This window comes from Drosophila pseudoobscura, chromosome X, assembly GCF_009870125.1.
Source record: "Drosophila pseudoobscura strain MV-25-SWS-2005 chromosome X, UCI_Dpse_MV25, whole genome shotgun sequence".
NCBI classification, from domain to species: domain Eukaryota; kingdom Metazoa; phylum Arthropoda; class Insecta; order Diptera; family Drosophilidae; genus Drosophila; species Drosophila pseudoobscura.
In genome coordinates this window covers 41,475,642-41,489,910 of record NC_046683.1, presented here as the reverse complement: position 1 = coordinate 41,489,910, position 14,269 = coordinate 41,475,642, and the positions used below count along the sequence as shown (strand labels likewise).

Here is a 14,269-nt window from a genome sequence, read left to right as displayed (position 1 = left end):
AACTTGAGTTGAGCAGCAATGTCATGCACACGACATGTATTTTACGTTTTTAAAGAGTTAAAGATTTTGAATTTTATTACAGAACTGTTGGGAGTATTATCAATATTTTATTATATCTTAACTGTCTTTATACATTATTGGGTTTCATATTAAAAATTCGCAGAACATTAATCATCCTTATTATCGTATTAAAGTACATTCAACGATTGACAATGAAATAGAAAAACTTAAAAATTGTAGGAACAATTTATTTACGCTTGCGCGCGGTCTTCTTGACCAGAGCCTGGGGCGTTGAGGTGGCCTGGGCCACCAGCATATTGTCCAATAGATCTTTGTCCACATCAGGAAGACTCTTGCCTTCCATCTGCTTGACAGCTTTCACGCTCACTGCCTCACCCTTTGCCCTTTTTTGTATGGGCTTCTTTAGTTTTATGTTAATTTTAACGCTGCCCTTTCCTTTTCCCTTTCCCTTGCTAGTCGCTGGCGCTTCGGCAGCGTCATCATCATCATCAAATACCAATTTAGTCATTACTTTCTTAAGAGGCTTTTCAGATGGACCTGCCATTTCCACTTCCATAGCGGCCAGAACTGCAGCACCAGCGGCTGCTTTGCTCGATGTGGAAGCCACAGCGGCAACAGCACCCTCGTCCGTCTTCAATTTCTTTCTGGGCTGCAGGAGAGAAGGGGTGGAGAGAAGATTGTACATAGAAGATCATAGGGGAGAGGATTGTTTCTACTTACTTGATTAGTTTTTCTTTCTGAAGGCTTCGCAGGCTTCTCCTTCGCAGGCTTTTCCATCGCAGGCTTTTCCTTTCCTGGTTTAGCTTTGGGTTTCGGCTTAGCCTTTGCTTTATTCTCTTCGGCCGCCACCGCTTTCTTTGGTTTGGGCTTCACCTTCTTGGACGTAGCCTTGGCTTCTTCCTTGGCCTTGGCTTTCTCCTCTGCTTTCTTGGCCCGTTCCTGGGCCTTCTGCTCCGCCTTGGCCTTATTGGCTTTCATTTTTTGCATAGCTTTTCGTTCATTTTTCGTGGTTTCGGAAAGCTTGAATGAAAGTTTATTCTGCACCACTTGACCGCTGATCACGCTCTGCTTGAGCACCTTGTGCACCAGCAAAATTAAGCGTCGCTCGTTTTCCACCTTGTGGCCATTGCTCTTGAGGTACTTGACAATGGCCCGAACCGATGATCCACTTCTACTGTTCAGTGCTTGCAGTGCATCCAGTGCCATCGAGAGAACAGTGTCCTTACGCTTACGCGCCCGTCCGTCCTCAGGGGGCGGAGTGGGATATATAGGCGGGAATGCAGTATCCTCTTCGGAATCTGACATAGAATTCTCCTCCTCCTTGGAGGGCCCATTCACTGCCGGAGCTTTTGTCACTTCTACGGCTCCTTCTTCATCGTCTGTTTGCTCAGCATCTTCTTCATCGTCTGTTTGCTCAACATCTTCTTCATCGTCGGTTTGCACTGTTTTCTTCTGCACATCTGCAGGGCCTTCATCACTTTCGGACCCGAACACCGACCCCTCTGATTGGGACTCATTTCGTTCGGGAATTTCGTTTTCACTTTCTTCAGCCGTACTATTCATCTTGCTACAAATTTGTTTAACAATTACAATAATTTTACAGAGCACAAAATACACAAGACGTGGCGAACACTCAATTTATTGCGCAGTAATGCCAATGTCATACGGTAAAATCGACATATGTATAATGCAATGGATAGACCAAAGAATACGACAAACTGGCAAAATGGTAGTCACAAAATGTGAGCACTCCAATAGTGCCAGAGATCCCAAAGCCAGAGAACGACAACTCTGAGAGGGAGAGTAACATTCTGCTTTCTTACTCTCTCTTCTTATTAGAAGTAGTTGATGCCTGGGCTTTACAGCGAGCTTTAACTGTAACTGTTCTCTGACTAAACAAGTGAAGCTCAAGCTAAGCACTTAGGACATTGAAGGTCGATAGATCGGCCAGCAATTCAAACGCCGATTTCAGCAAAACCTGATATAATATTTCCATGCGATTAATTTTAGAATATTGTGAATTGTGCATTTCATAAAAATGGTTTTGATTTTACCTCCATATATTTTATATATTTGTATACCCGGTACTCGAAGAGTATAGGGGTATATTAGATTTGTGGTTAAAGTGGATGTGGATGTGTGTAAAACCCAGCAGGAAGCTTTTTCGACACCATAGAGTAAATATATTCTTGGTCAGCGTTATTGTCTGTCTCTCCGTCTGTTTTTCCGTCTTGTTCTTAGAGACCATAGAGCTAGAGCAACAAAATGTTGTATCCAAAAGACGAAAATCAGTGGCATCCACAATAGTCATAGAGAATGGCCTTATCTTATCATGTTGCCGAATCTGAATCTGAGCGGATAAATTTTATAGTCAGAAGGAATATTTGAAATTGCAGTGCCTACGCAACGCGTTCTCTCTCTCTTTCACACTCTACCTCGTTCAGTGCGAGTGAGCGAGATAAAACGGGTGGTAAAAAGAGGCAAATGTTAAAAAATAATGTAAAGAAAATTAAAAATACATAAAATCTAAAATATAAAAAATCTCCCCAACGGTTCTACCCATTTTTATAAAAGAAATGTTTGGCAATAAATCAATTTGTGCGAACACCGATACCAAGTGACGTATAAAATATGTTGTGTAAATAATATCAATCATAAGCTGACACATGATATGAAACTTTTTTTGACTGTTTTTCTTAAATATTTTGTAGTTAAGTAAATGGTATTGCATTTGGTAACCGTACAAAACAGAAATATATATAAAAAACCAAATTGTATGCTAATCGTTAAATGAGTTAAGTTTTAAGAATCTAAAAAATGTTTATATATATAAATAGTTTATATAATAAATATAAATAAAATAAATATTTTTACTGATTTTTATTTGTTGACCTCAGTGGACCTTTCAGTAAAAATGGCTATATGTATTTTTATTTTGTCTTTGGATCATTGATAGAATACAAAATTGGCTTTAGTTTTCAATTATTTTGATGTTTATTCACGCTTGTTCTTTGTTGCTTTCTCCACTCACCAAACAGAATAGAATATAATTTAATATAAGAAGGCGGCAGGGCGTTGCATGCAGTTGCTGCTGTTCGTTCAAACGAAATTCATTAATCCGGTTGGGTCTTCATACATAGTAGTAGATCATGGATCATAGATACGTCGGGGGATAGTAGTGCATAAATAACAAATTTCTCAAATCCTACGCTTCTTTCTCTGCCTGTGTCCGTGTGTGTGTTGGCCCGGGGGTCCGGATATATCCGGATCTCCGGCTGTGGGAGTGTGTCTGCGTTCAGTGTCTTAAGTTGGGAATTCTGCACAATTAAAAAGCTCAATTTCTTGCTTATCATATAAACGATTTTGGTTTTGGTCGCTAGGTAAGTTTAGTTTAGTTTTGTTTGGATTTGGAATTGCTACTGCACTTAAAAATCCCATTGATTCAAGTAGTACGAGTAGGTATTAGTAGTTGTAGTTGAGTTGAAGTGTTACGAGTAGAGGCTAGGCTAGGTTAGGTTCGGGTTCGGTTAGACTAGGCTTTTAGGCTTTTTTTTTTGCTTTTGCTTTTGTTTTTGCACCCAAGTAAAGGGTTCAACGGATTGAAAATTGAAAGTTCGAAAACGATGAGTGAGTGATCAATGAGCGGGGAAGCTTCTAGTATGTTATCTAGTGTATTGTATGTATGTATTATGTAGTTCCTTATGATGCGGGAAATGGTGTGCATATATGGAGGGTGTAGGGGGCTATACTGGTAAGACAATGAGTAATAGTATGGTGTGCCATATGAGTAGATCTTTTTGGGTGGTAGATAGTATGGATATATAGGTTTTATATATATGTATATGTATGTGGGTATGTCGTATGTATTGTATTCCGGGGATTGTATAGTCTCGACCAGGCATAGAGCGTTTTTGTATACAATATAGTGTGGTATTATCGTTCTTTCCTCGTATGGAATCGTACTCGTATAATATCATATGCCGTAGCCTTCAATTTGCTTTGCTTCATATAAAACTAGTTTGTTTTTTATTTTATTTTTTGTGTGGTTTTTTCTCTTTTAAATGTATATGTATGTATATGTATATGCCATGTATATGTATATATTGATTTATGTGTGTATGTCTAAGGATGATTTTCAATCACTTATTGTTACGTACGGTGTTTGGTATAACATGCTTTTTTGCTTGGACTAGCCGGACGAGATGGCCCGCAACTCTCGCCCTCTTCTGTTCGTTTTTCGTTCAATTTCGTTTCTACCGGTTTCGTATTCGTTAGTCGTATTCATCTTTATCCGTCTTCCGCTCTTTCTCTTGTCCTCTCTGTTTACTGTTTTACTGTTACATTAACATATCTGAAGCATATTTCATTTTATTGTGTGTTTGTTTCGGTTTATCTTTCAAGGGTCTAAGGGTGTAAGGGATTGTTTAGTTTTTCTATTAACGAGGAACGAAATTGCAGCGATTTGCAAGCGAAGCTTTTGCGGATGGTTGGAGGGAGAGGCGGTTCAAAACGGGGGGCCTAAAACGGACGGATTGGTACCGTTAGTGCGGTTAACCGTTCGAAGCCTGCTGCTGTTGGTGCATTTCATACATATATGTATCGTTAGATTTGTTTTTCTTTTTTTCATTTCGTTCAGTTATCGCTATGCATAAGTATTCGACTGAGGTGCGGCTGCATTCCCGCTCAGAATCAGAGAATCGAGAGATCAGTTTTGGTTGGGTTGGTTGGGTGGGTGGGGGATGGGATGGGATGTGTGTGCACAGTCTACTCCGCTGTGACGTCAATTCCGTACACCTTTCTGTTTGCGTCACCTCAATGCCCTTAAGTTCAATGCCCTGTGCCTGCTGTTGTTGGGTGTTTGTGTTTCGATTTTTTGATTACGCCATTATTATTCAGTTATATATGCAGTATATATACCTATATATTATATACTTGTGTGTGTGTTTGTATGTGTGTGGCTGTGTGTGTCTGTCTGTATGGCCCGATAGCTAAAGCATTTAATGTGTTTTTATCGACTCTGCTTAGTGGATTTAACTGCAGCTTCGTCTAAGGCCGGCAGGCAATGCTCTCCCCGTGCTTAGAGTTTCTTATACCAATATAGATAGTGTTCGCCGTCCTCGACCATTAGCTCATCGACACCTACGACACACAGAAGAAGAAGCCATGTAACAGAAGGGAAACAGGACATCATTCGAAGCTCCACACTTACCAACAGGCGCAATAAGCTGATTCCCAGGCGTATTGTTGGGATCGGGTAGTTCGGGCAATCGGTAGAGCAGCCAGTAGTGGTACCTAGTAGGGATCGGATCGGGACATTCGCTTATACGTACAGACTGCTTGAGGCCATAGTGGAGCTACCACCCATACTCACCCTCGCGGCTCCTCCTTCTTGCCATACAGGGTGTGCACGTAGTGGCCATTGGGCCATTCGCGCGCCTCGAAGATGAATCTGTGTCAATCGAACAGCAATAAAAACTTAAGTGCATCATTCGTCATCGGTCTTTCGGGAGCACACTCACCTGGGATCCATTTCGGCCGCCTGGGTCATGGCCTTGAAGAAGCTCGTGTTCTTCGGCGAGACCAGGGATAGGGAGAAGGCCTCGCTCACATTGGAGCCCACCCAGAGCGTGTAGGTGTAGGAAATGTTCTTCGCGTCTGACTCCTCTGCCGAAGAGCTCAGGCCAAATGGTACCGCCAGCTTCGGCTCACCGTTCTCTGTGTGGCGAAAGGGAGACCGGAAGAGCTTAAGTGGAGGCGAATCCTCAATGGGGAGGAACCTTACCCGTTGGATCGCTGCTCTCCCGTATCACATGATCGCACTGGAGGGCGCGCACGGCGCCGAGGCCCTTCCAGCCCAGGGCCAGAATAATGTCTGCGGTGAGGCCGACACCGATGTCCGGCTCCTGACCATCTTGGAGCGGCTCCTCGCTCCAGCCGCCGTCGGCCCGCTGTCGGCTGAGAATGTAGCGCGAGGCGGCTGTGCGGTTCCAGTGCCCGGCCGGATCGTACTCCAGGTCCTGCAGCGCCTGCATGGCCAGGGCCGTGCTGCGCAACGATCCGAAGCTACCGCGCTGGTCCTGCAGGCTGGCCAGGCCGCGGGCGGGCCGGCGGACAAAGTGCTGGAGATGGCGATGGCGGTGATCGGTGACGATGCACCGCAGGGCCAGTATGACCATGGCAATGGCGTCCACGCTCTGGTCCGTCACACCGCTTGCGATGTCCAGGAGGCGACGTATCTGCCGCTTCCGCACATGCGCCGCCGAACTGCAGGCGGACAGTGTCGTCAGGGCGAACTCGATGTCCTGGGCCGGCTCATGGTGCTGCAGTGTGGCAACCAGATCGTGGCCGTGGAAGTGCTTGGGGTCCTTGCACAGCGACCCGAGCGCCAGCACATAGCGCGCCAGCTTGTCCAGATTGAGGGGTTTGGGTAGCGTGTGGTGGCGGTCCAGCATCGCCAGTATCTCGATTTCCATTTCCTTCACGGACAGCGTGTCCTCCAGCTCTTGGATCACCTGCATGTGACCATCGGCACTCTCGTTGGGGTCCCGGCCGCCAGACAGCTCCTTGGCCAGGATCACCACATGGGTGTCGTTGCCCCAGCCGTAGTCCGAGGCCCGCTTCTCCTTCAGCCAGTCCAGCGCTCGCAGTATAGCTTCCTGTTCGCCCTTGGTGGGACTCGCTGAGCCGATGATCTCGTGCTGGTGAGGATCAGCGCCTCCTCCACCTGTGCCGTTGGAGCCGGATCCAGGGCCAGCCGTGGGTGGGACCAACCCCTGTCCCAGGGGTGTGGCCTCCTGTTGATCCTGATGGGCAGTGGCCGTTGTGGTTGTGGCCACGCTTTGGTTGCTGTTCGCGTGGGAGTTGCTGTTGCTGTTATCGTTGTTGGTCTGTTCATCGCTGGAATCGTTGTTGCTGTTGCTGCTGCTCACCGTGAGATTATCAAAGTCCGTGGTTATCATGGCCGCCGCCGTACTGGAGCTGGCCGTGACAGCTGGAGCAGCCGCAGCAGCGGTGGAGGCAACTCCGGAGGCGGCAGTGACCACGGCACCATCAGAGGCTGGGGCAGGGGCAGGGGCAGGCACCGCTGCTAAAGTAACATTCTCCAGCGTCAGCGTCGACAGCGGCAGGCAGCCCACAAAGAAAAACAAAAGGAGTAAGAGCAGCAGCAGTGGAGGCGACGACATCTTGCTTGTGGGAGGTGGAGGGGTCTGCAAAGGAATAGAGGAGTAGTTCCACTTGTTATTCTTGTGCTCTCTTTTTTCAGAGAGGAGATGCGGAGGAGCTAAGGGTGCAGCGGGCAGACAGTGGAGAGGCGTTGCCTTGAACTCAATTTACAGCACGTTGCGACTCACACGTCATGCAATTTATCGATAATCGCGAACAGCGATCGATATGCAGGACATGGCACAAAGGCATCACAATCACATCAGCACCACAGTCACTCACTCACCCACTGGGCTCACCCTCAGCTACCTTACACCTTGCCACTGCTCCCTGCCATCCTTCAATCACCATCCACCACCCATCCAACCATCCATCCAACCATCCATCCAACCATCCATCCATCCACCCATCACTTAGTCATCAAATTAAATAAATGCAAAGACTAGACAAAGTCCTTCATTTCATTCTTGTTGCTGTTGCTGTTGTGGTGTTCGTGTTGCTGTGTGCTTTGGGTGGTTGGGTGGTGGTTGAACTGGTCTGGGTGGCTCTGCGGTAGTGGTTCGGGTGCGGGTGCGCGTGCGGGTGCGGCAGCAATGCCATTCAATTGCCTCTGACAATAAAAGTTGAACAAAACAGCAGGCTTACATAATAATACAATAACAACAATCGCGGGGCGAGGGGGCTGCGATTGGCGACTGTCGACAACACCACGTCTACTTTCCTTTCGGACCGGACGAGCCTCGAACGAAATCGCTATCGCTATCGCAATCGCCTCAAGTCCAGCCTGGAGAGTATTATCCTTTAGGTTCCAGCTGCTGGGATGCTGGGGCACACTTCCTAGCTGCAATCTCAGGTTTTTGTTTCCCTGCACCCTTTTGCCTTGGGGGGAAGCCCTTCCCTGCCCTGTTCTGCCTGCCTGTGAGTGTCCCTTTTTTCTTTCTTTGTTCTCGAGCTTTTGCCAATTACACTTTTGGTTTTTATGATTTTTGTGGGGACGTTTTGGGGGGCTGGCCAGCAGCTGTCTCACTCGCGTCGTGTCTAGCACTCGATTGGTATTTGGCGAATGGGACTTTTTCTCGCTTTCTTCTGTTTGGAATTCAATAATTTTCCGAGCTGAGGAATCGACAACGAAAACGTGACTGTGCGCGCAGAGTTGCCACTGTGCTGTCGGACAGGTGCAAGTGCAAGGATGTGCCGACCAGCTGGTAGCCTTGTCCGAAGGAGAACGAAATGAAATTCAAAATTACAACCGTCTCTATGTAAAATATGTTAGCTCCACCTATCGTAATTTATGGGAAATTTTTGTAAAGAGGAAAGGGCTGTCACCCTCATTCGATTTACATACTTCGCGCCCAACTTCCTCTTCAAATAAGAAGAGTAGTCCATGAAATTTGAATTTTTTTTAGTCAATGCTATGAAATGCGCTTTCCTTTAAGGGGCCTACAAGACAATTTTGCTTACAAGACTTATAGAAAATGCATTCAAAACTTTGAACAACTGCTCTGCTTTGTGTGTGATATTAAAAGAGCCCGTGGCTTCAGCTGTTAATTCTGAGAAGAATAAACCAAACGGAAAGGCAGGCAGACGTGGCTGTCGAGATTCGGCTATTGATGCAGGCAAAGAGGAGAAAGATTAATGACTGGTTATGGTTTGAGAAGAGAAAGAGATAGAGCGACTGATGCAGCGACATTAAAAAACCGTTTTGGAACAATGATAATAGATAAAATATTCTAAAATTCGAATTAAATATATCATTAGGTGGAAGGAGACATAACAGAAATATCTCTTTCTTTCTATGTTTTTCGCGACATTCATGACAAGAGCTGGCAAAATTCAAAGATATCGCAATCTGTGTTGCCTCACCTACCATCCTCCCCTCCCCGCATTAACTCAAAAATCCATTTGTCCGTTTTGCGAACAGCCAAACCAAATGACAGCCCAGTAAAGAAACAAACGTGCCTTTTGCGAGAGTCCCGCAAAATGCTCGCGAACGAGCTCGCAAGCCAGCTTGTGTACAAGCGATTGGTTTTGTATCGCAAAACTCTCGCAAACGAGCTCGCAAGCAGGAGTTTAGCAATAGGAAAGTGCGCTGCGCCTGCGCTGCCGGTCCGAACACAAAAAAAGCAGCAAGCCTTCGTGTGGTTCCGGCAATGCGCCTTCGGCTGTGTTCACGTGTTGTAGTGTTCAGTCTTTGCCAGTGAGTTGGGGCCAGAGCCTATTTAGGCTCTAACTCCGACAGTGGCCAATAGATGGTTTTTTTCTGACCTCATGTTAATAGGAAGCTAGGTTCGAATGCGCGCATTCTTGCTGTGCTCGGGTCCAGCTCGTCGGATTGGTCGGGGTTCTTTCTCCCCTAGCTACACAGTTTTCCTGACACAAATCAATATAATGCGCTTCAAAAAAAATAAGCAGGATCTCGACGTTAATGTCAATAACCAATAAAAAAAACTCATTTCCACTCTGCGCCGATACGCATTTAGAAAACGCTTAGAAAAAGTGTAGTTCGTCTTCTGTCTGATGGAGGGAGCAGCGGTGATATATGTCCCTAGTCTTTACCCACCCAACCATGACAAACGCGTTTACATTCGGGCGTTGTCCCAATTCAAAGATCCAACATCTTCTAGTGCATTTTGAGGGAGATAAGCATAAGTACTTGACGGACGGAGATAATATTTAGTTTAGGCAGACATATTCATGATTACAAATTCCTTTTATTTTTATGTTAAATGTCCCTAACCAGGTGAGATTCTATTGATATATATATTTTTTTTTTTTTTTTTTACATAAATTACAAATATAATCCGATTCCCTACATTTACAAATAAACAAAAATATACAGACTTCCTTCTTCTTGGATCAGCAAAAAAAAAAAAACTTAATTATTTGAGCATTTGAGGGGGGTAATATTCTTTCAAATCAGTATATATATATCTACTTCAACAAACTTACGCCTGCATTGGTGTATAGACATTGTGGTTTCAGCCACTAGTGGTACTCACAGTAATTGGTTAAACTCATCGGTGTATCGTTGGGCCCAAGATGACTTTGACGGATTCATTTGTATGCACTGTGTAATTTAGAGGTTGGTCAGTATAAATGTATATATATATATAAAGAGAAACACATTATCCCGAACTCATATTGCTCAGTTTTCAAAATCGTCAGTTACGTTACAAATTTACTCATTGGAGGAAGCTATTTAGTTACAACATTAATCAACACAATGATAAACGAGATATGAATATGTGGATCTAATCAGCTGGTTCTTAGAGCAGCAGCGTATAGATTTTTATGTGATAGTGATAAAGGCAAACGGGAACTTGCACTTGAAATTTAATTTGAGAAACACGGGAATCAAAATAAACACAAATCTGCTGACAGCAAGAGTGGTTCTGAGGCAATGTGGTTTAGGCTAGCCTAATTACTCAATCCTTTGTAAGTTTTCGTAGGTTGGTGACGATTATGTCCTCCGGCTTTTTTTATGAGATCGGCAGGTTCAAACTGAAATTCGGACGTCCAGCAGTGGTGTATGGTGGTTGGTCTTTCACGAGCCGTAAATGATTTCCGATATTGAGCTAGCCCAACGTCAGCGGTTCAGCCTTCACTTTGCCGCCGTGGATGTGCACTGCGCTAACTCCCAAACGGTCAGCTTGGTTGTTTTAGTAGTTGATACCGTAGATTGGTTGGCCGGCTTGGCTGTATTAAGATTTTCCAGTACTCCTATCCCTAAATAAAACTGTGTCAGAACCTTATCTTTCCACGGTGGACTAACGTACCTTTGCTTCTTTCAAGAATTTCACTTTATTTTCACTTTTCCCTCGGGTAGTTCAGCTAACGCCACTCTTCGGATTTATTAATCCATATAAACAGCGGATGATTAGATAATAGTGAAAAATTGGAAGTTATGTAACTCCACGTGTCTTCACCATTCACTCTGCGATTGCGAAAATCACGAAAATCTATATATACGTGTGCCGTAAGTGAAACTATGCAGGGGAATGATTTCACATGAATAAAGTCTATTCGCCTGTACCTATTGCATGCCTAAGCTGAGCTTTAAGCTTTAACATAACTGTGCAATCGGATGATCTTCTGGATCTCCTGCATTCCACCAATTTCTTCGAGCTATGCTAGCGAGGGCGGTATGAAAAGTATCTTTCTAGAAAGTGTACCTAAAGTGTACCTTGTTCGACCTTTTCCTTTCTTTTTTTTTCTTTTGATTTTCGAATAGTTGGACACTACAGTGTCGACAGATTAGTGGGCGAGAAGTCATTAGTGTTTTTCTTTTTCGTAATCAGCGACCCCAAAAGCCCCCGAGTGACGAGTTTCAAGCAAATCGGATTCATTTTTCAAATGAGTTTCCACCATGTTTCGACCATATTGGTTTTATGAGGCTAGAAAAGAAAAAAGACCGGACGTGACGGAGCAAATCTGGATTCGTGTTCAAGGCCCCAAAATACATAGGGATATGATACTCTGGTCAGCCGCCCACGACACTTTTTTTTTGTGGGGTTGTGTTATTTATAAAACAAATAAAATGTCATACAAACAAAAAAGCCAAACATATGTATATCGGAGAGGCTGGACATGTTCAAACAGCTACTGGATATTTTTAGGTTAGACTGAATTATGGGCAAAACATTTCGGAACCCGAATTTGAACAAAATGCATGACTTTCCGAAAGTAATGCATTCCAGTTTACTGAACACGAGGAAAGTAATAAATTTCCATTTACTGAACATTCCAGTTCAACTGACTTTAATAATCGGTTAGCTAAGTGGCTGCCTGCTAATAATGTCATCAATATGGCAATCTTCCTGAGGTGGCAAGGTTCCTACCACGAGGTGTACGTACTAACGAAACGAATTGTAGAGCTATGCGAGTATGTTCATTACTATATTAAAGACTCTTTAAATACATATATGTATATGTAATTTAGTGGCTGGGATATTTGCAGGTAATTCGAAGTCATGAGATCCCAATGTTTATTGGCAAGAATTTGTTTGCGAGTTAGGAGAATTAATAAAGGAAGAAATGATATTTCAATATATGTGTATCTGAATTTGTTTGCGAGTTAGGAGAATTAATAAAGGAAGAAATGATATTTCAATATATGTGTATCTGAATTTGTTTACGAGTTAGGAGAATTAATAAAGGAAGAAATGATATTTCAATATATGTGTATCTGAATATCTATAAAAGTACGTATATGCGATGCGCCAGCCCGCGCATTTATATGGGGTGTGAAATATCATTCGGGTTTTTATTCTTGCAAGGAGAAACTTTCTGCAACCGTCTAATTTTCAAGAAATCAATTAACCCACCACGAATCAATGATAACTTTCGAAATCGTATTCAACCTGAAAACCACAACATCCAAGGCAAACTTGTTCTTGAAAATATGCCAATAGATATGGTAAATCAGTTTCCCTTAGACTACATACACGTATTTTATCTTGGCGTCATGAAATCGGTCCTAGTGGCTGAAGTAAGAGCTGAAGGTCATACATTTTCTTTGAATCGGGACTCCATAGCTTCCCTTAAGATTAAACTCATGTCTTTTAACAATTTTTTAACTATGGATAAATTTATATACATATATATATATATGTATGTATATATAGTACAGGGATCTGAGCCTACCCGGAAACCCGGCTTCGATCGCCATTGCCAATTATAGAAGATTCAGGAGATGCGACATGTTCTACAAATTAATTAATTTAATTTATCTTTAGGTTTTGAATCAATTAAAAGAGAGCTGAGTAAGATTATGTTGCGAAAGCAACAAGTCAACAACAAAGCCTTTCGAGGAGTTTTTTCATTACAGATATTTTGCTGTTTTTTCAATTCAGAAATCAAACGGACCAGAGAACAACAATACAATACAGCACAACATATAGAAAGACGGGAAACGCATGTTTACAAACAAATATAAAATAGAAGTAGTACCAAGTAGTACTCACGACCAGTGATCAGTGTTGCCAGTTTAGCCTATTTAAGTCTAGATATAGCTTATTTGATATATGCTTGAAAAATTTTGAAAATCTTTATAGCCTCAAATCTGGCGTCTTTTAATTCCCCTAAAAAATTCACTTAGTCCCTTGGCAAATTACGGATGACACTATAAAGCTTTGGTCAGAAGTACATACTGATTTACAAAAATGCTGGCAAAAACAAACCTTTTGAAGAAATCGCTTCATTTGCCATTGGAATTTGAAGTCTACCGTGGTCAAATGCTGTGATTGAACGGGTATTCAGTCAAATGAATATCGTTAAGACCAAACTTACGAACAAAATGACTGTTAAGTCATTAAACTTAATATTAAATATAAGGTTTGTTTTAGAAATATTTAATTGTTGGATGTATACCACTAAAATTCTATTGAAATTTGACGGATATGGATTGCGCATACAATTAGAAATCAATATATCTTTGTGCTGTTTTATTTGTAGCCTATTTTTTACAATTTTTAGCTTGTTCTAGCTTGTATTTTTGCGAAATCTAGCATATTTTGACGGTCAAAATCTGGCAGCAGTGCCAGCATTTCAGCGGATTTCAGGCTATGACTGAACTTTTTTTCTAGGCCGCATTTCTGTTTATTTCCCTTCCACCTTTCATAGACAATGTGCTGGAGCAGTTAATAAAACAAGATTATTGATGTGTGTAGATTTATTATAAACGCTCGAGGGTGGTAGGGACTGGCTTCATTATGGAACAACATTGTTCCCGTTACGTTCAGCTTATGAGAAGCGCAGAGAACGATTCGATGTTTGAGTTCGCTTTGGTCGATCCCGTTACTTAGTATGAGCCATAATGAAATTATACAAGGTAGTCTTGTCGATGCCTGTTGATGCGGAAGGTTATTTGGACGAATTTCATGACATATGTATGTATTCTTAAGCCTTACGTCCCGACAACAAAAAAAATGACTGTGGAGATAATGTTTTTTATCCCCAATCGGCCGACTAATTATTCCAATTAAATAAAACTCGGCGCAGAAATAAAATTGCGATATGTTCTTTAATGCGTGACATCCAAATTGCAAGTGTGGCTTGCCTGCCCTTTACATTGCCGCTCCGATCG

General features: G+C 43.0%; 2 protein-coding genes across 3 annotated transcripts; both read right to left on the bottom strand.

The window, feature by feature from the left end:
- Window positions 1-87: 87 nt before the first annotated feature.
- On the bottom strand, window positions 88-1,830 carry LOC6902032 (Histone H1 variant BigH1). The gene is made up of 2 exons (XM_002133530.3): window positions 742-1,830; window positions 88-670 (listed from the first exon to the last, which is right to left on the bottom strand). Exons 1-2 carry the CDS (start codon window positions 1,582-1,584, stop codon window positions 248-250), a joined length of 1,266 nt encoding a protein of 421 aa, XP_002133566.1. The 5' UTR covers window positions 1,585-1,830; the 3' UTR covers window positions 88-247.
- A 2,513-nt stretch (window positions 1,831-4,343) lies between these two features.
- On the bottom strand, window positions 4,344-11,407 carry LOC6902033 (uncharacterized protein CG3556). Of its 2 annotated transcripts, XM_033382044.1 has the most exons (7): window positions 10,611-11,407; window positions 10,185-10,252; window positions 5,804-7,229; window positions 5,541-5,736; window positions 5,393-5,470; window positions 5,231-5,313; window positions 4,344-5,160 (listed from the first exon to the last, which is right to left on the bottom strand). In XM_033382044.1, the coding sequence occupies exons 3-7, from the start codon at window positions 7,203-7,205 to the stop codon at window positions 5,099-5,101; spliced, it is 1,821 nt and encodes a 606-aa protein (XP_033237935.1). In that variant the 5' UTR covers window positions 7,206-7,229; window positions 10,185-10,252; window positions 10,611-11,407; the 3' UTR covers window positions 4,344-5,098. The 2 variants fall into 2 exon arrangements, with proteins under 2 accessions (XP_033237935.1, XP_002133567.2); XM_002133531.3 differs by lacking the exons at window positions 10,185-10,252; window positions 10,611-11,407 and adding an exon at window positions 7,831-8,385.
- Window positions 11,408-14,269: the final 2,862 nt, after the last annotated feature.